We start from the raw sequence: 26,613 nt of genomic DNA, 5'->3' as shown, positions 1-26,613 counted from the left end.
TCATGAATGCGCATGGATGTGCGCATTCCTTCATGCCTGACCAAGGACAGACATGAAGCCCATCAACTGACTCTGCTGATGGGCTGTCTGGAGTGGGCAGGACCTCCTGGACAACAATGACATGAAATGGAGCTATTGTTTGAAGGTTACATGGCTTGGCTGCTTGTACATAGTGCAGGTGGGTGATCTGATCTTCATCGGTACAAAACGGATGATGAAGATGACTGATGGAGGCTCTTTTTTTTCAGAAGAGATGGTCATAAACTGAAAATAGTTTGACCTGAATTGGTTTAACAAAAGTAAAGCTAAATCAAGGAATTGTAAATTTATTTTTTTAATTTGGAAAATGAAACTAAGAAAAGGGAGAGATCCTCGAAATGATAAAAAACTTTATAAAATTATATATATATATATATATATATATATATATATATATATATATATATATATATATATATATATATATATATATATATATATATATATATATATATATATATTCATATCACCACTAATAATCCAATGACGAGATGTAGTTTGAAATAAATATTATTTCACACAAAATTTTTTTCTTAAATAATGTTTTTCTGAACATTTTTATGTTTTCAGATTGCATTATTTAAGTGAATACTGTCAAAGCTAGGCTCCCTGTGCTGTAGACGGACGTGCGCGCCAGCGCAGCGCCCCAACGTCTCCTCGCTGCGTCCTGCGCGCATGCAGGCACCAGGTGGGCCGCAGCACCACCGAACCGTGGCCTCGTTAACGCGCCGCAGTAATGGGACCGCAAAGAGGGGTGAAATGATTGCAAATAAAACTACATGATGCAGAAAATAATAAAAAGAAAAAAAAAGAAATTAGACAGATGCGCGCTTTTTCAGGATCATTGAGTGCGTCCTTTTAGAATGCTGAGAACCGCAAAAAATGGTTAAAGTCTCAGGTTAAGCACCATGCTCAAAAATAGTAATAATAATTAAAAAATAATAAGAATAAATAAAAAAAACAATGGGAACAGCATCAGTTTGTCATGCTTTAATTAAAATAATTCTTTAGAAATTCCATATGTACATTTGCAATAATATTAATAACCGCATAGGAAAAAATAGTCACATTTTTATTTGATTTGATTTTTTTTATCAAACATCAGAACATCAGCATGACATTAAACAAAATGTATTTGAAGCAAAAAAAAAAAGTTCAAGCCTCAATTGCCCCCTCCTGCTTACAATCCCCCTCACCCCCCATAGCTAATTAGTAATTTACATTATGTACATGTTAAAAAGGATAATTTATTATTATCCTTTTTGGGGCATAAAGTTTTTTTTTCAGTGTAGTTCTCTAAACCGCATGTTCAGAAACCCAATAGCTTTAAACAAAAGTCAATCCCAAACTTGATTTGAAAAGCAGACGAAGATTAAGAAGAGAAGTTGATTTAAAATGCAAAATGTCTAATCCAAAATATAAAAAGGAAAAATGTAAACACAAAAGTTAACAAAGTTGCATATTCCTATTTCCAAACTCTGTGGGTGGAGTAACGTTTTTGATGCACCAGCAAATAAAAGTCTTTGGCTAAAACTGCATGAATTCAAACTGAGAGTGTGCACTGTAACACAACATCAGCAGGGGTGATGTTATTGAAACAGCCCCAGAGAGGACATGTAAACGGGTCTGAATTACCCTGCAGAAAGGGACTAGTACTGACAAATAAACAGCAAAGGCTGGAGTGGATGACCATAGGAGGAAAAATTGTGTTCCTGGTTCTTCAGGATGAGTTCTTGGTCCAAATTCAAGAGTCAGTCAATGCAAGGCCTTTCAGTCTCGTCCGTTCTGTGCAGATCTTCTCGTTGTGGAGTCCCTGCAGCCGACACTAGAGGTGGTCGTAGGCGGCTGCAGAAGGAGGACCAGTGCGGGAGGCCGAGCTGTAGTAGTACGGTGAACCTGCGCGGCGATATGGAATAGCTCACACTATGGCTGCAAATCCAAGTTTTACAAAAGTACCCAAAACAAATGAATCATTTTAAGGAGTAAAAATGACATTTTAAAGTTGCAGGAGGGGATTAATCGTGCACACTTCTGCGTGTTTTCCCCCCTCCAAATAATAGCTTCAATCAAATCAAATGTCAGTTAAATTTTCTGCAATACATACATGTATGTTAAATGAGACGATATTACTAATTTGAGCGTGAAAATGTGAATATCTGCTTAAAGCTTTCATGTAGGCCCATTTCAGTCCATGGTTTTTTCCTTGTTGGTTTTACCACGATGCCAATGTTTTACTTGAGATCGTCAATAAAGAATTACATTTCCTGCAAAAGAGATTTAAAAAAGTCTAACTTTAAAATAAAGATCTTTGTAGTAATCTTTTTTGTTGTTGATGTCTTTCAGGTCCCATTTAAGAAAAAATAGGGTTTCAACCAAATAAAACTAATTAAAACTTTCTGAAACTACAGCAGATCTTGCTTTATTACCACAGGTAAACAGTGCAGTGCATGTGACTGAAGTTGTTTGCTCTCCGACATTTCAAGTCACGCTCAGATGTTTGACAATCACAAGGTCAGGAGAAGTGAGTCCTTCGTAGTTCGCAGAAAACCTCACTGGACTTCTGCACATGAATGTTTGTACAGCCGAGGTCACTTTTAAGTTATCTTAAGGCGGTGAAAGGGAAATAGTCAACAGCTTTGAAACAGGAAAATGCCTTAGAGTCATAGAAGCGGTGGAATCTCACCCAGAATACTGGAGTTGGTGAACCTCCAGGCTTCACTGTAGGAGGTGTAAGGCGAGTGACTATAAGACTGACCCGAGTAGTCTGCACCTGCTGCAAAAAAAAAAAAACACAATTCAGGACACGCATCGTTTCTATCGATCACATTTACGAAGAAATTTGCTGCTAAAAGGGCAGAGTTGAGACATGCCCTGCAGAGTTGGGCTGTTTGTCTGCGGGCCAGCATCTGCTCAGCCTGAGCTCATAATTCACCAGCGGTTAGTGCAGCATGTAAACCATTAATCTGCTGTGCAGGTGGATAGCTGAGGGTAAAATCCCTCGGCCCAGTGGTGCGTGCATGCAGCCAGCCTCTACGCCCTCTTTTTCCAGCACTTGTCCACTCCCATCACCCTTCAGCCTGTGCCCTTTGAAATGCCCTTTTCCTCCTTCCTCTGTCCTGCACTTCCTGCTTCTTCATCCTCTCCAGCGCTCCTCCTCTTTTCTTGATGTGTCTCTTTTTTTAACTTTCCAATATCTAATTGGTAATTATGTCGGCTGGAATGAATCCCTGAGCTTCCCACCACCTCCTCCTCCTGTCGGTTCTACCCCCAAACTCGCGCACATGTACACGCACACACCCTTTCCCTCAGTAATTGTGTATCAACGCTCTCCTCACAGCGATCCCACCAGAAAAATAATAAATCAGACCCTCTCATTTCGCGCTTCGGAGGACAGACTTCAAATAAAAAAGGCACATTGCGCGCACACACACACACACTCTTGTCACATGCAAACATCTTGACACATACAACACACACAACCGCCAGAAAGACTACGTTCATACTTTGCACCCCTTCCCGCCCACCCTTGCAACTCCCTCCTGGGCCCCCTGGTTCCCATGGCGATATGTGGTCAGAGGTGTCTGGCTGGGGGGTGTGGGCAGCAGGGTGGAACCCCCAGCCTGTTCCCTGTATCCCTGGGGCCCGAGTGCACCCACGAGCACCACCGCACACACATCTCACAGACCTGGCAAGGCTACTGATTAACTCAGCCTGTCTCACTGTTAATCTACAAGCCTCCATCCAAGCCTCTCTTTTTCCCTTCCTGCTTCCCCCCCTCCCTTAATCTCTGCCTAACTCATCCGTTGGCCACTGCTATTTTATTGGACTTTTTTTAGGTCAAATATCTTACCTGCTACCATGCCTGTGATGGCGGAGGAGGAGTATCCTGTCTGAGCAGGAGAAGGGATATGGGGTGGGTAACCTGGCAGGGTGGAGCTCATCATGTCACGTCCTGGAAACACAAAAAAATCAAATGTTTGATACCAAATTGACCTTATATTCAAACTCAGTCATTTAACGATAATGTAATAGCTTAATAATTGTGATTTCGAAACATGTTGACAAAAAAAACGCCTGTTAAAATGACAATTCGCACTGTTATGGTATGATTTCAGAGCATGGATGAGATGGAGGGCCACAATACCTGATATTATGGACTGACTGCTGAACTGCCCGTATGCTGGTGCATGATGGGAGAATGAGTTGAAGGTGTTGGAAAAATGGTTGGAGCTGCTACTGCCATTGCAACTGCTGCTGACAGAAACCGGCTTCTGCAGCGCTTGCAGGTCCACAAACGCCAGATTGGGCACTGCAATGTTTGGGGAGGGACTTGTGCTGGTCACTTCTGGGGACATTTCCTGTTTTAGACACAGTGGCATGGTCTGAAGGGGCTCTGTAGTGGTGCGAGCCAGTGTGTAGCGGGTGGATGAGAAAATGGAAAACAGAGGCGAAAATGAGTGGCGCTACAAGGCGAAAGTGGCAAAAACAAGGATGGAGTGAATGGTGAAGGTGAGAGTTTGAACTCTCTTGATGCTAACATTCTCAGGTTTGACCTAAATAGTGTGAAGGATTATTTTAGGAGTCTCACCAGTCACCATGGTGTAGCTCTGATGTGCCGACAGATTCCGTCCAATGACAGAGGTGGATGAGAGGGTTGTTTTGGCCTCGTCGAGGCTGCCATTAACGAGGGACAGTGGGTACAAAGTCTGAGAATTACAAACCAGGGTTAATTATTGGTCTAAATACAGAACAGAACACCAAAAATACAAAAAGACATGACTGATTTGATAGTTCATGACTACCTGCTCTGTCTTATTGCTGGAGGATGAGCTGAACGATTCTGGAGGGTAGTGGTGGCGATCAAAGCCACAGTCCAGATGTTGTGTTGAGAATTGGTCCAGTCTCATCTGTTTTCTCGGTACACTTCCACTCCCTTGAGAGTCCACACTGTGCCGGCAGCTTTCCTGATCACCTAGGAAACATACCAAGGACAATGCACAAAGGGAAATGTGAAAATGCAAATTCAGCCATGGAAATTTTTAAAGATTACCTTTGAGTTTGTCCATTTTGGTTTTTATACGAACCACAAAAACAAAGTTGTAGACCTAAAGTCAAAGGTAGGTTTACTAGAACTCTTTTGACGTGTTGCATACCACCGATTGACAGTTGAAGTTTTGTACCTGACTTGTGGTGTCCCTCAGGGCTCTATCTTGGGACATTTTTTGTGTCTTTGAACACGTCTTAAAAATATTGTCCTAACTGAAGACTATATTAAAATGCATCTGACAGAATGTGACTGATAAACATGTCTACATTTGGTACAAGTCAAGAATTTAAGCAGGAAAAATGGCAGTAAAAGCTGAAAGTTAAAAGTAATTCAAATAGGATCAGTAAATCTTAATTAAAAAAAAAACAACATATGCATTTTGTCTCTGGCAGACAATTTTTAGCACTCCTTAACCTCTTTTAACACTTTTCTCTCATGCTTCTTTAAAAACAAGTGTTTATTTTGCCCCGATGGACTTGACATATATTCTAAATGGTTTGATCTTACAATAAAATATGTAACTACTAAACTTGTGTTGCAACAAATATGTAAGGTACTGTTTTCCATGAGTGCTAAATAAATGTGGAAGATAACTCCTTTTGTGACTCCTTACTATGACAAAAGCACCATTCTGAGTCAATTCTTGCTAATCAGATGTCAATCTAAAAAAAAATCTAAGTTTTCAACCACCATCTTCTCTCCTATTCTTCATTCATATTTTTCAGTTTATTGAATGGCTTTCTGATCTAATTCTTACTGTCGTCATGGCTCCTCTTGCCGTCAGAGTTGGGTTGAGCGATACCCAACAAGCCGTTGATGGAGTAGGTGGAGCCCACTGAGTCTGACTGCGGAGACTCTGGAGGGGTGACAGCTGAGCTGGGTACTGAAAAGAAAAAAATAAAACAGGAACATTTGAAACTACAACTTTTTTCAATCTGTGGTTTTGCCCCCTCAATGACATTAACCTAATCCTTTAAAGGTATCAGAAGAATCCTAATCTTAATCCTTAGGATAATGCTGTACGACAACCTCAGCTGTTCGTATGTTTGAAAACACTCACTTAAGGTTTGACCAGGACTCAGGCCCTTCCCATCCAGCGGGAGGTTAAACGGCTGCTGGACCTTTGTTCGGATGATTCTAAAACGAATACATTATTAAATCCCTCTGGAATAAGTGGGAATATATAAATCTACCTAAAATGCTGTTCCTCACCTATTAATGGAGCTTACGCTGGGCACCGTGTCGCTGTCGCACACTCCCTCTGCCAGCAGCCGGTCTCTGATTTCCCAGGCGAACATAGTGGGATTTTGCCTCTTGTACTCTGCAATTTTCTCCACAACTTTTGGCGTGGCCACTTTTGGCTTGGAGCCTCCAATCACGCCGGGCTTGATGCTGCCTGTCTCATAGTAGCTGATGAAGAAGATAGTTGAGGATGTCAGACATCACTGAAGTTCTCCAAGTAAGTAAACAAGTCAGAAAACAAGTAGAGGCTGATTAACAGAAGATGGACATTAAACAGGAAGCCCATTACACTCACCGTCCCAGGATCTTGCTGACACAGCCATGACTAACCCGGAGCTGCCGTGAGATGTCGCAGGGCCGAACACCCTGGTGGGCCATATCCACGATGCGTTGCCGGATCACTTCCGGAAGTGGTCGACCATTAACAAACATTCCACCTAGTTGGTTAAGACCCCCATGACCTGGGGGAAAGGGGGGGATGAACACTCATAAATGTCAAGGAACCAAACACAACCCATCCTTAATGCACATTTGAACCCAATGTAAATGTAACCCCACCACTTTTTGTGGAAATTACAAATTATTACTGTTAAGTTTAAAGGAGTATTGGCCCCATGAAGTGAAACACCTCATGTTCAAGGGGGTCCTCCATTCACATCACATATTGACTCCCAATTTTTACCCTGGGTCACAATATTGTGAAAGCTAACAATGCATCATTCAATATAGACAAAGAAAATAAGGAGATCACGCAAAATGCTACTTTTGTCCTAAAGTATTTGACATACACAGCAAAAGACGTTTTTCCAAAAATAGCATACAAAAGCCAAGTTTTTATTACTGAAGAAGGTGGCAGCGGGAGAAAATGCCTTATCACGACTTCTTATACACAAAATGTATTTCCTGATTTTAATGGGAAAAAAAAATTGTCTGAACTCCATCAGTGAAGCTAAACTTTAAATTTATGGGAACAAATAAGTAAATATCAGTGAATGTACTAGCTTTAAGGTGACCCTACCAGTAACTAAGACAATTAAGGGAGAGTAAGGATTATTTGGTTGATGTTAGAGGCTAATCAGTTTAGTTCAAACTCGGCTGGGTTGAACCACTCATTTTTATGCTTCCAATTTGTTGACGGGGTGACTTATAGCTGGCTTTAGGGGCTGACAAGATTTTGCTGTTACATTTTTTAAAGTAAAAAGAAAAATACACCTTTTATCACTTTTTAAATTTTTTTTTTTAATTCTAAATATTTTCTCAAAACCGGATTTTTTTCTTCTATTTAATTTTCTAGCCAAGAGGTATGTGTTTTGGTTTTCATGAAGGTAAGCTGCATTGTTGGGCTTATAAAAGTTACATTTATCAATCATTTAAATAAATTAAAGAATAAACATTTTTCCCCTATTACTATAATTCTTCATTTTCGTGATTGACACAAACGCCTTAATAAAATGTAAACCTTTAGGATTCAGAAGGGTACTTCAGGGACACAACCAAAAGATCTGTAAAAATGTAACTTCAAAGCTACAGACATTAACTAAAAAATATATACATATAATATATATATATATATATATATATATATATATATATATATAGATTTTTGACAAACCACAACCATCGTTGTCAGAGAACACTCCTGCTTTTCATTCTACAGCGACTCGCGGATTTCTGTCGGCTTCTTTCCCCCAGCTTTCATTTCCACATCAAACGGCAGCCGGACGAAGGAGGGCCGCCTCTATTAACGCCACCAGCGAAGTGTGGCAAAAAAAATCTCCCCGCCAAGCTTCATCAACCTGCAGGATATTAAAGCGGAGCAGCCCCGGGGGGGTCGAGCGCGCACCCCAAGTGTGCACGGCGCACTGAGGAGGCGCGCGCTTTGCAAAACAAAGCTCCAACTCATCAAAACCTTATTTTAAAAAGAAGGATAGATGGATAGATAGATAGATAGATAGATAGATAGATAGATAGATAGATAGATAGATAGATAGATAGATAGATAGATAGATAGATAGATAGATAGATAGATAGATAGATAGATAGATAGATAGATAGATTGATTGATAGATATGATGTTTTTGTTGTGCATCTGTGCCTTCAGTTTCTTATTCATTTATGAGAAAATACATCATGCATGCAGCTGTGTCACCACTTAAATAGACAAATGTTTTTACATTATAAAGTGCTGGGAGGTTTTTCATTGCTTGTCCATGAACTAAACACCTTCTGCACAGGCTTCCTGTTTAAATTATCCAAAAAAGACAAATATACATACAAATTGTGTTCTTATTGTTTGCACATTTCTGCTTGTGTTGGAAAGTATTGAGCATGTTTGACTGAGCCGGTCAGGGTTGTAAGGACAGGCGGGAGTCCGAGAAGATCTTTTGTTGCATATTTACCTCTTCCAGTGGACATATCCCTGAGTCTTCGATTCTTGATCCACCAGCCAAACTGGACGCTTTGCTCCACTTTGAAAACTAAAGTGTTTTTGCCGTGGGGCCTGCCTTGGCTGGCATGTGTAGGCTCCCAGGGGTTCCGCCGATCACCACCTTCAGGACATCAGGAAATATGGAATTTTGTTAGTAACAGGATTATAAACTCAACAATTTTATACTGGCTCTTAACACATCATGCATGATTTTTTTAATGCCGGTTGATATCTAAAAGTAAACACTTGTACCTGTCTGTGCTCTTTTATGTCACACCATCAAACTGTAGAAAAAAGCTACCTGAGCACTTTTATAGGAATACAACTTATAATGTAAAATCACCAAGATTCCCTTTATGCATCAGTCCTGATCATAAACTGTAGAAACATCCTTCTCATTTTAGAAGAAATCAAGGTTATTTCAATACATAAAGTTCAAAATCAATGAGTGATGTAATTTTGTTTAAAAAAAAAGCTTTGTGTGGGTAAAAAAGTAATCATTTTGGGGTAGAAGTGTAAGGAATAAATTTAGTTGGATTGGACTAACAGTCTTTAGAAACGATTATGTCAGTATTTAGAACATTTTTTTTAAAGATTAGGAGAATTTTTACTTCAGTTTTCATGAATTAAACTATTCATTAAAAACACAATAATACATAAATGTCAAATAAGGAGTTCAAGCTCTCTGTTTTTAATTTAACAGGCATTATTCTGATCTTTTTAAAGTGACTGGCATCTCTTCTGAACTCATGTTTCATCTCCTTTTTAGAAGCTACCCAAACTTCTTAAATCATGTGACACGGGTACAAACATTATTATCGATTTATTTATTTTTAGTAAGTCCAGAAATTATGTTGGCTTATTAAAGAAAAGTTTGAGTCATTTTTTCAGAAATTGTTGCTGTACATGAATAAATTCATTACTTATTTGTACTTTGGAATTTCTACAGAGAAATTAAAGCAAGGAAAGGAAATAAGGATGATTTATAAGTTGTAAAAAATTATAAAACTGTAAAATTGACTGTGCCTTAGAGCAGGTGTCAAGCATAGAATATTTTCAGAAGCCTCTTATAAAGCCATGTTGTTTTGGGTGGCAGCCTAAATAATTAGCAGGCTGTCACAACATTTACCAAATGTGACAAAATAGCATTGTCGTACTGATTCTAGCCTCTGGCTAATGTTGTACATGTCACAGTTTCTTTTAATAGGTCTTGGAATTGAGCTTAATAGGTAATTTTCAGTTACTGAAAACATTTTAATTTTCCACAAGCATTTTAATTTCTACACAGTAAAAAAAAGGTAGGATTTAGCAGTCATACGTATATGATATAAAAAAAGCATGTCTAAAATAATAATTATAATTCAGGATCTACTTTTTAAGTACTGGCCTTATATATATGTATATATATATATATATATATATATATATATATATATATATATATATATATATATATATATATATATATATATATATATATATATATATATATATATATATATATATAAAGATATAGTTATATAGATATATAGATATATATAGATATATATGACTGTGTATTTTATTTGCGTCTTGGTACTTTTACGCATGAGACCAATCCATTAAAATAATGTCTTTCTAATTGTTATTATAGAACACGTAAATTGAAATAATAAGTTTTTTTGCTGTTTATATTTTCTGGTTTATATTTTTACTCTACAAGTATGACTTCATTTAACAGCTACAGTGGAGAAGTGCCACGCTTCAGACGGTTTGCGGTGGTTTTTCTGGATGAAATCCCTGCCTAATTTCTTCGTCAACTCCATGTTTTGTTTCTTCTCCAAAGACAACCGGTTTCGTAAAGCTTACCTTTTTTTTTAGCGCTCAGCTCCACGGAAAAACAGTTACAATAACATCCAAAATGATGGGAACGCTGGTCTGCTCCGCTTCCAGGCTGTGTTTGAGGAGGCAGGGCTGAACTGCTGCTGCTGCGGTGTCCTGCGGTGTGTGTGTGCAGAAAAGCTCAGGGAGGATTTATCCAACCGGGGCTGCGCGGAGGACTGGGCGCCGCGGCCATTGGATGGCAATTAGAAAGGGGGCGCGGTTTATTGCGAAAAGAACACTTTCAGATAAAAAAAAGAGAAGCAGTAAAAAAGGACGACTGTCCCTGTGTTTTGGTGGTGTTACACCGACTGACATACAGACTTTCAGAAACACTTGTCAGGGAGCCGCTCGCTGTCATTCATAGATCTGACTAAACAGCGACTTTTTGACACCAAAGGTCAATGAGACAGAAAGCTACTTTAAATTAGCAAATAGAACGTGAGAAAGTGAGAAAACGCATAATTTTACGCATCATTTCTTCTAAAAACACTTTATTACTCCAAATAATTTGTACATTCATAAAACATCTATTTTCAGATGACGCACAAGGTTAAATATTAGGCCCATCTTATTAGGTATATTGGGCCCTCGCAGCCTCAGGGGTTGTTGATGTGCTTCTTTATTTACTTTATTTAACTGGTAAATCTAAAATAAAAATAAACGCTTAAATTGGAAAAAAGTTTATTTTACGCAGGTGTCGGAGTCCATATGCGCCGTGCGTCACGCAGGCGACCCGAGCGCGCGTCATGCCTCAACCCGGGTGTCACGATCCCTGCAGGTTTCAAACATTGTCAAAGTTGTTATCACAAGCCTGCCAAAAACAAACACAACACCTCATCCACGACACCGCGGCGTCTACGGCGCCCATAAAGTCAGCTTTGTCCACGTCTTGTAAGAAAATGTTGAAAAAATAAATAAACTAACTTGACAAATGTGATTTAGCAAAAAAGGAGAGGGGGCTTTTTTTAAGTCCTTATCTTGTCTCTTTGAGATTTAAATTGATCTTTGAAAGGTTTTGCAGCAAGATCGGTGTCTGCGGGACAAAAGGCAACTTGTTATAAAATTAATAAAACTATCAGGAGAGTAAAGGGGAAGCACAACAGTAAAGTGGAAACGGTGGAACGGCCGCAGCGCAGAGAAAATGACGTGTGCCTGCAGGGCGAGGTGGCACAGAGAGGTGCAGAGGTTACACAGAGTTGATGGCGGGATTAAAAGTCCGATTGGAATCTTTCAACTCGAGAACGAACGGGAGTTTAAACGAAACCAAATCCAGGGCCACGTGGGAGCACGGACATTATTTAATGAAGTTTGAAATTGTTTGAGATTGAAAGTCAGTTTGAGCGGAAACGTTTTATTGTGATAGCTGTAACATGATTGAGAAAAATCTAAAGGATCAAAGAAAAAGGGTAAATCAAAAATTGTATTTCATTTTAAAGAAAATGAACTTTAACATATTTGAAATGAATGTCCCCTCAGAGCCCACATTTATTTGAAAACTAAAGACGAACAAACAAACTTAAAGAATTTCACAAATTGCAATGTTGAACAACTGTTTGTGACTGCATACGTCTTCCGTATGAACAAAAATGCATTTTCTATTACAATTAAACATGTTTTAACTTTATTTTGTTCTGCAATTAAGTATCCCTAAAATATCATTTTTACCCAAGACTGTCAGCCAATCGAAAAAAGCTCTTTTATGTTACATTTCTTCTCTTTCCAGCGCGTTTCGACAAGTGTTCTTCCTTTTTACGGTGATGTTTTGTTGTTCTTTCTTGTGTGTCCGAATGCAGCAAAGGTGGGTCACCTGCGGCGACAGGTGGCAACCGGAGCTGGGGGGGGGTGAGGCTGGGGGTGGGAGTCAGAGCCGCAAACATTTCCGACTCCAGAGATAAGACAACATGCAAACCCAAACATTTTTCCGGTTTCTACTGTAGAGCGTAGTGTTTGGGGTCAGCCTGGAAGTGGAAACGGATGCGTCTCTCTTTAAGAAGGCTATAATTTAAAGTCACGCGTGGAAACCTTGAACAAATCCCCGCTGTTGGGGGAGGGAGTGTGCGTGTCCAAAAACCTGTTTGTGAAATGAGTATTTCTAGACATAGATAAAAACATTTTTATTTAGAAGTAATGTAATACAGTTCCTGCAGTCTTTCCAGGTTTCACTGGAAAAGGGGCGCGTAAATTGGTTTGAAGCGCGCTCCCGCGGTGATCTTGTTTCGGTGCACGCTCCCGTGAAGAAAGAAGTTTGAAGAACCCATTTGTGATCAGGACTGTTGGGTCAAATCATTTGGTAAAAAGAACAGGATTGATGAGGTCATTAATCAGTGTAATATACAAATAAATAAATAAATAAATAAATAACAACAGACAATTATCTGTTTATCTGGTTAATCCAACGATCAAACTGGATTTTCTGAATTTCACCGTTAGATATAATGTAATTTATGTAATTTTGATGAATGAAAATAACACATTAGGAACTGCATTTCAGAATATCATGTTTGCATAACAGTTTATTTAATTGTTTCACATCTGTCAAAAAAAGCAAGAAAATGTTTATAAATAAAAAACCAAGCATCAAAAGGGAATAACTTTTTGACACGAGAGCCAACCATCATTTTCTGCAGAATTATGTGTACTGCACTCAAATCAAAAATAGGGCAAATTTCAAAAATATGAGAGCAGATTGAAAAGGGAGAACAGAAATTTTTCTTGTTGTGTACTTTAAGTAATTTAGTAATAGACACCTCCGGGCATTTTGGGTTATCAGATGTCTGAAGCCCCCAAAAAAACCTTCAAATTTGTTTATCTGGTTGCTCTTATCAGATTTTTGTGTTCATGTAAACAGACTGGGTGGTTATTGGGGGAGAGCAGAGTTATTTTTGACACTGCAGAGACATCCTTTTAGAGGAGAAACTTCTGCCAACAGCTCTCCTCAGCTTTGCCCCCCTCTTCTTCTCAGTGCACTTCTGTCCGACCAGCCTTTGCCATCTGCTGCGTGCCCCTCCATTCTATCCCCTCATCTTTTTTCCCCTCATCTTCCTGTGTTTTGTGAACTGTCCACCTTCCCTCCAGCTTTGTCTATCTTAGAGCGGCCCTGTCTTTTGTTCCCCCTGTGTCCCCCATTTCCTTTTCGGTGTTACCCTCTGACCTCACTCCAACCCCCCACCCCCCACCCCACCCACACCCACACACACACACACACACACACACATCTTTTCCCTTTCCATTTTGCTCACCATCCCTCCTTACCCACCCCCAACATTCAATTCTTACCCCAAATCTTCTTGTTCTTCTCTTGACTGCTTCCCTTTTAGATTTCTTTTGGGGGGCTAATAACTGTTGCCAGCAAGAACCACACAAAATCCCAGCATGACTTCTATTGTGAGGACCACAATGGCATACAGGCAATAATAGCCTTTAACTGAACATGATGTTTAGTTGTGTTTAGTCCACATGCAACCTGGACCGGTGGTCACAGGTGACCTGCCTCTCGACTCTGCACCGTCTGTCACCCATTCTGCGCAAAATCTTTCCACATTTCAAGCGCAAGCGGCATAAAGGTGCAGGAATCTTTCAAACTAGGTGGTCTTTACCTTCATGGCTGACATGAATGAGCTCAATGTGGGAGATGCTGACCACAAACACACACACACACATCCTCCTTGATCCTCACAAACTGGTAATTGCAGGACACTTTGATCAGGGAGCCTGGTGGACCTTGTCGTCATGCCTGTCAGTCAGAGGAGATCGCCATAGAAACAGCCATAACAAAGATGGCTATTGGCTACTGTGTTTGGAGCGGCGTAGAGTCGAATGTCCTCATGGGAACTCAGGTGTTCATTTGTGTCAAATGGAAAGTAAGTGAGCCTCTTTATCAGAGTGAAGATGCAGAAAATGACATTAAAACAGTTTTCTCTCTATGCTTCTTTGGTGCACTTTCCAAAAATTATTCAGGATTTCTATTTGAAAACTACATTTTATTGCATTTAGAGTTTTAACTTAATCATTTTGCATAACCGGTTTTTGTTATTTGTAAGTAGACTGTTGCCACTGTTACCTTTTTTTTCTGAAAGTAAAAACGTGCCACTGGAAAAAAAAGAGGAAAATCATTATATTGTTATGGTACTAACATTTTCACAGATAAAATTGTATTCTTTTAATCTTTTTTTGCATGGAATTTCAGACTCAACTACTCATGAATTTTTAAAGACATTTCATTTAGTGAGTTGCTTTCCCAGACTAATAAAAAAGAAATAACTCAGAAAAACACGTTTCCAATCAAAAGTCTCAGTTTTTCATTTCCCATGGTGCAGACATGACCATTTTCCAATAATGAACCAAACACAGACATTATCTGTTCAATTCCAAATTTTTCCACCAAACGACCCTCGCAAAATTAACCACATTCCCATCAGTGTCATCTGCATTGGAGCCCTTTGTTAAAATATTTATGGATTTTTTCTGGCAGTAGAAAACAGTTTTCTGTCAAAACACGAGAAGCACAGTGAAACATTAACATCAGTCCGGTCTTACAATGCACTACGTGTTGAGAAACAGCAAACCTTAGTTGCTTGTTCATGATTCAGCATTAAAAAGCAATCTGGACAAAAAACTAATATAAATATTCTAAAGGCAAAAGGCTTTCGATAACCAGAATTAAAACTAAAACGGCAATTAAAAGAATAGTTGAACATGGTGGTGGTAGTATAATGGTTTGGGAAACCTGAAGAGGTTGTTGTGGCTGATGGTATTATGAAATAGACTGTCAAAGGCATCTGTTCAGGATTAGTTAGGTTTTGCTGCAGGATAATGATTACAAACATGCCAACAAGTAAAGGTTTTTATGTGGGCATTTATTCAAAGTTTAATCAAAAAAAGATGCTGTAGTGTTTTTTTTTAATAGTTTATTTAGAAAAAATCGTTCCAATGCACACATACCAATTTCCAATACACGAATACAACAAAGAACAGTCAATCGAAATATGGTTATGTTAGAGACTCGTCATTTATGACCAGTTTGCAGTTTCTGCTGTTGTGTGTGACACCAACCGAGTCTCATCCCAAAATGCGTAGTAGCTTCGTTTGTCAAAAGGGAAAAACGTTACAGTTCTACAGAAACGGGCTTTGACTTTTTGGATGGACCCAGCCAGCCATTAGGTTAAAGGGAAATTCATTTTTCACACGTACTTTTTTAAGGCTAAGCAGAATTCTCTTTTTTGGTTTGTGGTAGACTTCAGGTGAGCTTTCACTCTTGTTAAACAAAGTATTCTGTCTGCGGAAAGGTTCTCTGCTGTCAAACTGGTTGATCCTAACTGTGAAATCTGAACCTGCCCTTCAGTGTGTTAAAGACCCATTCCAATGAAAATTGTGTTTTTAACATGTTCTTGTGGCACTTTTCTTATAATGAGGACGCGTATAAAGAAAATTGAGATTAATTTCTGTTTATTTCTTTATTCAAATCGTGGTAAGTCCTGGCCACAACTCAGAAGCAAATTTCTAATGAGCTCCTGCTGCTCTACAGATATTATGTCCTAAAAATAGAACACAGCTTTTTTGTTTTTGCCTAAAAACAGCACAATCATAATTAAAACACCATTGGGAATGATGCAATAGTTTAAAAGATGACTGGAGGGGAACTTTAAGTAACTCGAAAGTAATGCTATTTTCTTGTATTTTGTATTTTCTTCATACTTCTACATTTACTGTTGATGCTTCCTTGTATTTCTATGAGCACATGTGTCCGGTATGAAGTTCTGCTTCACTTTTGTTCAGTCCCTTCCACGGCTGACTCTCGTAAAAGTGGCTGATTCCCACAGACAGTAACATAAAAAAGACATGTTAACTCTGTAATGACAGCAGGCATTAACAGAGACGGAGAGAGCTCCTGCAGATTTACAGCTGAGATGTCCCACTGTTGCTCCATCTCTGAAGATTATGAATCGCCCAGGGTAATAGCAATGTAATTAGGCCTTTACTGTCGCGTAATTTTCCGTCAAGCACTCTGTCGATATCCTGGTTGATGAGGTTGAAAGTGAGATTGGAATCCAGTGACCCGGGCCAGCGGCAAACACACACACACACACCTACACACACACCAACATGCAGTATGAATGTTGTGATATTTGCTTTTGTCCCAGTGTTGATCTAAGCTGACATTATGCTGCATGGCCCTGATCGCTGTTTGTCTGAGCGTTGCATTTGTCATCTGTGGGAGGGCAAATGAGGGATCAGGAGGAAAGTGTGTGAGGGTGGGAGGCAGGTGGAAAAAGGAAGAACAGGGTGTGTATGTGTGTGTGTGTGTGAGAGAGCAGCTTTTGTGTGTCAGTTGCAGATCTGCTGGTGTGGAAGCAGATCTTTTCCCTCAGTGACTCTATTAATTTACCTCATTTATCTTAACCACCTCCCCTTCCCCCCTAGTAAATACTGGAGATCTCACAAGTGTGCTCGTGTGTGCACAAGAGCACACACATCTGGATGTGTGTGTGTGTGTGGTGGAATAAAAACACAGCAGCTCCCCTTTCTATTCCCAGAGGACAAATCCGTGGCGGAAAAACTCATTTTCCTGCAAATAGTTTGTCAGCCAAGCTAGGAGAAGTGATAAATTATCACAGACGTTAGGTGAAGGAGGACGACTTGAAGAAGAGGGAAGCCCTCTTTCCCACACGTACACACACACACACAAACACCCTTTTCCCCATCTCATCCTTACAATCTCCAACATCTCGTCCGAATCTGTTCTTTCACATTTATTTCTATTTACCTCCGATTCTCCTCATCCTTCGTCCAGCTTCCGACCCAAACGGACATAATCATTTAGAACACGTCCTGATACACATACATGCACAGACACACAACATTACACAATTCAAGTTGGGGTAAAAATTGGCTGCCCCTACAACTGGAGTGTGACTCCCCCATTCCAAATGATGAATTGATAGCCAGAAAAATGGATTTGTTTTTCAACTAGTAACACATCAAAGAAATAATAATTCTGTGAGGGGGAGAGTGGCGGGATGATGAATGGGGTGGACAGCTGGATCACAGCGGCACGCAATGGACTGAGTGACTGAGTGAGATATGCAGAAGGAAAAGGAAGGAGAAAAAAGTAAAATCAAACACCGTTGAAAACTGTTAGCCGTGTTTTACAGCAGTTCCCATGATCAAATTTAACATCTTTTTCTGTAAAATATTTCCCAAACTGGCATTACACTGCACACAAAAACTTTATAACAAGTCTAAGCTTTTAGCTTTTTGCATTTACTGATTCCTATTGCTTTGGAAATACGCATTAATATGTTTCATCAGCTGTGTGTTAAACAAAACTCATCTTGACACCAAAATTATAAAACTCCTTGAAGATTTTTCAAGTAAAATTCAAAAACAAATTAGTCATTTTAATGATATTTTTGCAGTTGTGTGTGAAAGTTTAATCGATGCAAATATTTAGCAAAAAAAAAAAAAAACTCACCGAGTCAGGAAAATATTTTCCAAAGTCTAAAAGAGGTGCTTAAACATTTTTACTTTAACCTGGACCTCACTAATCTTTAATGTAGAAAACTCAAACTTTTACACATTTTTTAAATCCATATGGGAGGAGAATATTTCAGATAATCTATCCTATTGACTATTATGTGTTTTTGAGATAAAGAAATATTTGTAGTGCATTTATGTATAAAGAGTGATACTGACTACTATTTTAAAGGAAATGTGGATTTTGCATTTGTGCATTCACTCTTAAGAGGATTGGCTTGATACTTTAATTTTTCTCCTTTTAAATTCTTTTTTTTCATTACAGAATTTCAAAATTTAAATTTTTAAATGTGGAAAACAGTGGTTTAACTCTTTCTAGACTGAAATAGGTCCTGAAATGTACTGGCTTTGTGTCAACACAAACTGCTAACACAAAGCGTCAATCTGTGAAGTATGCTATGTTAACATGGAACAAACTGATGTATTGATTCATTTATTTAGGCACACACTTGTTTTTGTTTCACATTGATAAAAGACATAAAAGTCAGACTTCTTCTGTGTAGAAATACAGGATTGATTCCAAATCTAAATTTGTGGTTCCAAAATTTGCAATCGTTACTTAAGACGTTTTTAGAAAGTCATTGTTTCTTTTTGACAAACGCAAGGTTAAAAAAATAAATGAAAAGGTTTCTGAGAAATGTGTTGTTGGGAGAAATAAAAAGTTTAATATTTTAACCCAAACAAAAAAATGATTCAAATGTACTAAAATGTGGCAAAATAACCAAAAAATGACATAAAAGACAAAAAATAAATATAATCATAAACTCATTTAAACTCACTGAAGTCTCATTATCTAAAACAGAAACAGCTGTGGATAATTAAGAGTAAATCTTAATAAGAAACATAAAGAACATAACAAAGCACTAAAACTAAAATAAAATAAAAATCACAATTTTGCCAAAGTTCATAGAAAATGTCCCATTTTCAACATTTCATCTAATATATAACCATCACACTTATGGATGTAAACAGGATGTTTTGTTGATGGTCACGTCTGACAAGAAGGAAAGTTATAGCACTGTTTAAACCTTAATTTTTGGCCATTTTCTGCACTGACATTAAATAATATGAAACCCAAAAACAAATCTTTTGCTGTCTTCCCACTCAATGCAATAATTTGCTGAGACAATAACTGAGATCATATCTTCACTATCATCACACTAATCATTTGTCCTTGTTTTTGTGCAGTCCTAAAGGCAAGAATAACACGATTGTATCCATGTAAGCAGCTTTCAGGAACTCATTCAGGCCAACTCACAGCGGATTGTTAAAACTAAAAGACATTCTTCTCATTTGTTCACTTCCCTCCAGCTTGTTTTTTTATTTTAAATTCCTAAGCATCTTTCTACAGTGGCTGTTATCTGTTTTCATCTCCCTCATTTCTTCCAGTTTTTATCGCACCTTTCCTCATCCCCTCCACACATGCATCCTTTCCTCTCTGCTCGCAGTGATTGATGGAGTTAGGCAACAGAACACAGAGCAACGTGTGGCCAACAGTCCAAGACAGCCGGCATCAGAGGGAAGGAGAGGGGCTGGGGAGGAGGAGGAAAGAGGGTGGGGATTAAATGCAGAGAGAGGTGAGGAAGAGAGGGAACCAAAGCGGAAGGGAGTCAGAGTATGTGTGTGTGTGAAAGGAGAGGAGGGAGGAAGAGGAGTGTATGAGAGAGAAGGGAGCTCAGCTGAAAGCCACAGACTTAATTCTATGCATCATTAAGCAGTCTCACTCAATGCAACATCCCCTATACATCATCCACGCTCGGTAAACACAACGATGACATTACATTAGCAACTGCAAATGAATTTTCTTTTTAGAAAGGAAATTGAGAATACTCTCCTTCTCTCCCAGTTGTACCGTCTCTGCAAAGCTTCGGAGATGTAAAGCGCAGGGAGATAAAAGCAAAATAAAAAACACAATATTTTCCTTTCCGGCGCACACTTGCAGGACTCATGTGTGCACCAATGTCTCCCCCCCTCAAATGTGTTTATAATGTGCAACCAACAACTTAACATGAACATTTCATTTGCTGCACAGCTGCAAAAAGCACAACATTTTTATTTAAAAATGAGCTAACTTTGAAAAGCTGCATAAAGATTGAGTGCAATTTGTTTGCATCTTATTTAATCCTGAGAATGGCAGCATCACACAACTTTGCCTCAGTTTGTTAGAGGTTATTTGTTTTGTAGAATTTTCTACATTTCTACAAAACTTTGCACTTGGGAAAGTTTGGGAAAATCCTCTTCACATCCAGGTGCTACCATGGTAACCACTGATTTGAGGGTTGCCGAGGAGGTTCCCATCATTTTTAATTCTTGTTCACTCCATAAGCCTAGTATGTCATGCTATGTGTCCTCCAACAAAGACACAAGTACATTTATGTCTCAAATTGTTTATGTTTTCTTCAGCTTTCATTGTGAGGATTTTTAACACTCTGCTCCATTTCTTGGTTTGGAAATTGTACAGAAGGTAAAAAAAAATCACCTGAGGACAGTGGTAACCACAGCAAACCAACAGCTGGGAATCATATCGCTTAATATTAAAAATCTCTACATAAAAATCTCTAGGTTTGGGTGAACTGCTTACACTATGCTGTCTGGATTGCACCAGAATTAGCATCTTCAAAAAGCTTTTTTTGGGCAGATGTAAAACTGGACCAAAGAAGGAAATCTGAGTCTGGTTGTAAAAAAGCTCCCGTGAACTACTGATAAAATGTGACCCTTTAACACTCGAGTGTTGACATTCTTTCAACTACATTAACTCTTCAGCTGTTTACGCTATTAAAGCGATTCTAGCGGATTCTGATCTGGAGAAAAGCACCCTTGCGCTTATTTGCAACACTTTACAGTAGTGAAGTGTTTACACAATCAAGGGGTGTGTTCAAATTCGAGGGCTGCACTTTCCAGTGGCCTCGATCTTCCCGGGCAACGTTGGCGAGCGGGTAGGCCGGATGTTGACGGCTGTGAATTTGGACGAGTCTAGCCTTTAGATAATTCCAGCCATTTCATCTGCGAACGTCTTGTTGGCTAGCAACCATGAGTCCAAAACAGAGAGGAGTAGTGAACCAGGCATGGAGCTAGAAAAGTGTTCCTGGCTTATTTGATCCAACTTTTAATCTTGGAGGTGTAATTATAAAAAGGTGTAATCATCTCCAACTCCGAGTCCTGCTTCACAGTCCGCCATTGTTGTCAGAAAATCTCAAGGTTCGGCCGCAATGCATCTTGGGATATGGACAGCATAGTAGGATACACCAGACCAATCCTTGAAATCGGGAAAAAGAAGGCCGTGTTTGTTGGCCGCATTTGAAGGAGTTGTTGAATTTGGACAGCATTTACCACTGCGCTGTGACGTAAGCAGCCTACAAATGCAGCCCAGGAAGAACGCAGCCCTCGAATTTGGACACACCCCATGTGATTTAGATGACTCTGTTTTGCTAAGAAAAGCAGCTTTGTGTAGTTTATGTAATGTGTTACACAGCGGAGCAAATCCAAAATAAAAAGCCACTTTTCTGCAGGTCAGAGTCAGCAGGTTGACGTTGATCGTCTAAACAGTCGAATTGTCGAAGCATGCCATAGAGCGTGATATTTAGGTATTGCTGGCAACATCTCTGGTGTTGAAGGGTTAAGCATAAATGAAGATGCCGCTTTCAACAAGAAAATAACACATTGATTGAAAACAAAATGAAAACAATCAACTGCCTTCAATCAAAACAGTGTGACCCTCAAAAAAGTTGCGAATGTCTATTTGGTAAAGGTCAAATGGTTACAATACAGTTTTTGTGTGACTTGTTTTCTTCTTTTAATTTTCCTTTCTGATGATGTGCTCAAACGGGGCACTGCTGTAACTGTGTGATGTTTTCAAGTGGTTTGGTCCATCCTTTGCATTGTTGAAGCAGGCCAAATTTAGTGGAGGTAAAATTTTTTTTTTTGCCATTTTCTTCTATTCAATAAACTTAACCCCCAGAGCGCTGAACAATGCACAACTTTGTGTTGCTATCAAAGAAGTTATTTCAACAGAAGCTATCAAAACGATTCTAAATGTCTTTCTTTCAAAGCTTGTTGGAATTTGGAGGGTTTTTGGTTTCAATTGATTCAGAAAAAAAGGGCTACTAAGGAAAACATAAACCGCAGCCATGGGCGGTTTTAAATGGGGGGCGAAAAGGGCGCAGAAGACTTTGGAAGGCTGGCAATTGAGAACAGCGGAATGGACGGCCGTTACTAATCAAAGGATAAAAATTACGTCATTTAAACAGTATTATTTTTGAAGCAAATAATTTGGCCGCAATGCATGTTTTTGCAATGCTTAAAGAATCTTGTTTTGATGATTTCCTAATCTTTGTCAATATTGATACTTATATTGACTCAAAAATTGAGGGGTCAAGTGAGGGGGGGGCTCTTTGCTGGGGGGGGTCCCCCTTTTCCACTCTGTAGCTCCACCCCTACCTTCTTTTCCTATATTTATTGGTTCTAATTAAAGAAACTCATTAGCAGTTTGTTGTTGTTGTTGTTGTAGAGGTATTCTTGGCCGAGCCCCTCCCAAACAATTTGTGGTTAGCATTGACGGACTGCAGCAGAAGCTAATGTAATGATAGATTCTTGGATGTCCTGTTAGCACACAAAAAATTGTGGGTGCACACACACATTCAGACACCGCAACACACAAGCGTGGGCTTGAGAACATGTGGGGAATATAAATTATCAGGCAATTTGAATGAATAATCGTGTTTTTATTGCACAGATTATGCCCTCTTCCCCTACACTAGCTGGGCTCTGAGGCCTGGGAAATCTATTAAGGCGATGCCATAGATCATCCCATCCGCTGTGGCGTGCATGCAGATCGGTCGGCTCATTTGAGAAATACTGAATCGGTTACAGTAAAGTAAGCCCCGGATTGAGTCAAATGTAAAAATCCAAGCATGTGTGAGGACCTGTCAGGGCGCGCTGTAATGACGGATGAGGCCGGGCCTGTGCTTCTGCAATATAAGAATAAAATCATGGTGCCGGGGAGGGACAACGGAGCAGAAGTGGGGGTGTAAAGGGAGTCGATTGAACCAGATCAGTCAACTGATAAGGCCAATCAGTTAGTACGCTGAGGCTTGGGACGGCGGAAAGTGTTGTTTCCTCCCTGAGGAAGGGTCACAGAGGGGTCAAGAGTATGACCTCTCACCTTACGCACGAAGAGAGTGAAACACCACTCAGGCAGTTATCGATTCGTAATTTTACTTACTCTCCAGTCGATCTCCACTTGCAGTGTGAGTGAAAGCGTGAGAACACAAGAAACACTGCAGAACTAGACCTTACACTTTTGGTCACTTTAGTTGGGTTTTCTAAGAAATAAACAGTTTAAAATGATTTAAAGTGATGGTTTTACCCTAAACTGTCAGAAACAATTATAGGTTCCCAAATAATGTCAGGAAACTTCTAATAAAATGTTAAGAAATGCACACAAAGCTACACTCTGATATGATCTGGGACAATCTCCTCTGCTTTCTGTCTCACAGGCATGAAAACAAGAGCCGTGGACCCCCTCCTAGGCTGACCCCACAACCGACCCCTTCCACGCTCTAAAAGTGACCTGCTCCAAGGTGCGAACTGCTGTCTCCTGAGCCTCCCGATCATTTTTATAATCCTGTCCCTCGCTGTTTATGACTCTGCAGCTTGATTATAGCAAAGAGGGACACATGGAGGCAAGAGTCCTGCAGAGGCAAACACAACGCATCAAAGAGGCGGTCACTGGAATGTGGTCATTTGGTGTTTGTTCTATCATCTGGTATCAGCACTTATCTTCTTCATCATAAAGGACTGAGGTGAACCAGGACAAATGCTGTCTGTATATACCAGCTTTTTTAAACTTTATTTAAGTATGTGTTAAACCAAAGAAAAAGACGTGGGCGTATAAGAGCACGAGGGAGCTGTACAGGATTTATTTCCCAAAATGAAATGTGAAGGAGCCAATATGAATATTACTTTTTTTTTTCAAACATTGATTTGTCGCCGTGACACTATGACACACATGGGAACAAGCGCCACCGGTCAAAAAACTAATTTTGAAGATTCACACAACGGTTTTTCATTATTAAATCAATAAACAAAATCATTATTAGATAAAGAAAATGCATCACATTTCACTGAAGGAAAGAAAAATAGCTGATTTTATGTATGTGAAGTGTGGACACCAGGAATGTTAAAAAAAAAGTTATTTTATTAGTTAGTAATGAGAACAATTCGATAGTTTTGTCACTGGAACCTTTTTCTTTGCTTAGTCAAGGTAAATGCATATAATGCAGTTCCTCATCCCATGTATAAAATGAAACTGCGATGATTAATAAAAGTAGTGGTCTGTCTCGTGAACAATTTAAAATGAATTATACTGCATTTTTTATAGACACACATAAAATATGTTTCCATTTTTTTTAAATCTACGGTATGTTTGATTCCTAAAAGCTTGCCTGGTCCAATGTTCTTGTTTTGTTGTAAACACTGTTGATCTCTTATCAATCAACCATAACAGGGCTTCATTCTTCATTAGCTTTATTTGGCTAGCTGCATTATCCGCTTTAATACGCTGATTTAAACAGATACATATTTGTCTGTTTTGACAGTAAATAGCAGAAAAATATTTACCAGCATAATAGAGCCATCATGGGACAAAAAAAGATTCAATATTTTAACATCTTTGTTGCTACTGTCACATTGTTTAATCATTCGGACAAAAAAAACTTTTCAAATCAGTTCAAAATGTCTGCAGGGTTCAATCAAGAAATAATGTTTAATGAGTGCAAAAAACAAATTCCTTGCAATTTATACATTAAAATTTACAAGAATTAAAAAAAAAAAGTTGGTAGTCAATGCATTGGACTAAAACAACAACACAAAACATTTGATATATATTGAAAATGTCATGCAGAAGTTTGAAATTGTGTTCTTTTTAGGTGCACACAGTGTGATATATCTGTTTAATAAGGCTTTTTCTGACTGCTTAAATGTATTTCTTTACAAAAAACAAACAATGTGATTTTGGAAAACAATATTATTTATTAACATACAGCATTTAGTTATCATACCAATAGACAATAGTGACATTTTTAATCTCTTACACTTTTACTGCATTTAACTTTTTTTTGACACTCGCTTTGTGGTTTGCTGGTTCTTTAAAAGTCACCGACCTCATTCTGAAATAAAAAAAGACCTTTAATTACGCACATAATCTCTGTCCCTCGGTCATGTTGTCCGCGTGAGTCAATCAGACTCAGTGCTCTTGGCTTCTCCTGCGTGGAAGTGGGACTGGTTGGCCTGAGAGGCTGGGAAAATCCTGTGATTTATGGCCTTATGCAGGCCTGACTGCCTCTTTGATGATAGAGCTAGAGGTAACTAGGACTGGTTGCTCCAATTCACTCCTCTGTTTGGCAATTGCACTTTTATTCATTTGAGTTTAAGAGCGTTTCACAGCATTTGCCTTCTGATTTCTATTCCATTTTAAAGAAATGGGAACAGATTAATCAGCCTGCGTCATGCAGAAATTGAAACAAGTGAAGATACAGTGTTTTATTTGATATGATCATTTAGCATTGGAATCTAATAATATCTTACTTGAATTAAAATTTCATTTTTTAACATTATTTTCTTGAGAAAAAAAAACGTTATGGCATAAAACAGCTCGTTTAATTAAAAAAGAAAAAAGAAAAACTACAAAAGTATTCAACTATTTATCTATCTCTTTTGAAATTTGAGTCTCACGTTTGAGTTTTCCCAAACACAACACAAACAAAAATGCTAAAGCAGGAACGCGTATGCAGAAACTAAAACCGCAAACTCCCTGTGGCGCCTTAAACCACCATGATGCCAGTTCTGAGTGGTTCTGCACTCATTCCAGGCTCCATCAGAGGACCGGGCAGCTCTGATATATTAAAATCAGCCAACCTTACACATGCAGAGTAGGAGGAACACACAAATGCACACACAGCAGCAACAGCAGCAGCAGCAGGGCAGTCAGTCAAGGCCAAAGAAGGAGGTTTATTTTTATCATGGGCAAAGGTGCCAAATCATGTTGGTATGAAGGGGACTATATAAATGCAAATTGTATTGGAGAACTATTAGTCCTGGAAAAGGTCTGTATGTAAATGCCCTCTTTGATCACAGTGGTGCATCCATCCAGTTCAGATTAGGAGCATTTTTAGCAAATGTAGCACAAAAAACTACAAAACAAAACGATTTTCTGGTAAAATCGTGATGAACATGGTGGAAATCAAACCAGCTGGATGAACAAGGTGTTTGAGGTTCATTACAAAATACAAGAGAGAATGACTGCTTCTTTTTAGTGTGGTTCTTGGTTTTTGGTGACTTTTGAATTTTCTGTAAGGCAGAATTTCAGAATAGGAATGAGCAAAACACATAAGGTCCTGTTGATTACTGCTGATTGGGCCTCCTCTGTGAGTCTGTGACTTAAAATCCATCTAACAGTAATAGG

General features: G+C 39.0%; 1 protein-coding gene across 4 annotated transcripts; it reads right to left on the bottom strand.

Moving 5' to 3' along the window:
* Positions 1-1,014: 1,014 nt before the first annotated feature.
* On the bottom strand, positions 1,015-10,742 carry pax8 (paired box 8). Of its 4 annotated transcripts, none has more exons than XM_023961084.2 (12): positions 10,605-10,742; positions 8,728-8,877; positions 6,624-6,789; positions 6,299-6,496; positions 6,147-6,223; positions 5,844-5,969; positions 4,842-5,011; positions 4,628-4,745; positions 4,184-4,432; positions 3,890-3,991; positions 2,723-2,812; positions 1,015-1,935 (listed from the first exon to the last, which is right to left on the bottom strand). In XM_023961084.2, exons 2-12 carry the CDS (start codon positions 8,741-8,743, stop codon positions 1,865-1,867), a joined length of 1,383 nt encoding a protein of 460 aa, XP_023816852.1. In that variant the 5' UTR covers positions 8,744-8,877; positions 10,605-10,742; the 3' UTR covers positions 1,015-1,864. The 4 variants fall into 4 exon arrangements, with proteins under 4 accessions (XP_023816852.1, XP_023816853.1, XP_078811632.1 ...); XM_023961085.2 differs by having other exon boundaries at positions 6,624-6,765; XM_078955506.1 differs by lacking the exon at positions 4,184-4,432 and having other exon boundaries at positions 6,624-6,765.
* Between the last annotated feature and the right edge of the window lie 15,871 nt (positions 10,743-26,613).

Source organism: Oryzias latipes, chromosome 12 (genome assembly GCF_053564925.1).
Source record: "Oryzias latipes strain Hd-rR chromosome 12, Olatipes_Hd-rR_3.1".
Taxonomy (NCBI): domain Eukaryota; kingdom Metazoa; phylum Chordata; class Actinopteri; order Beloniformes; family Adrianichthyidae; genus Oryzias; species Oryzias latipes.
The sequence above is the reverse complement of the archived record's forward strand: the minus strand, read 5'-3'. Positions and strand labels throughout refer to the sequence as shown.

Excerpts from the sequence above, each read along its gene's own strand:
- pax8 (XM_023961084.2), bottom strand. Across the intron at positions 6,224-6,298 it reads AGCGTAAGCTCCATTAATAG|AATCATCCGAACAAAGGTCC; the intron begins GTGAGGAACAGC and ends TATTCGTTTTAG. Across the intron at positions 2,813-3,889 it reads CATCACAGGCATGGTAGCAG|CAGGTGCAGACTACTCGGGT; the intron begins GTAAGATATTTG and ends TTTTTTTTGCAG.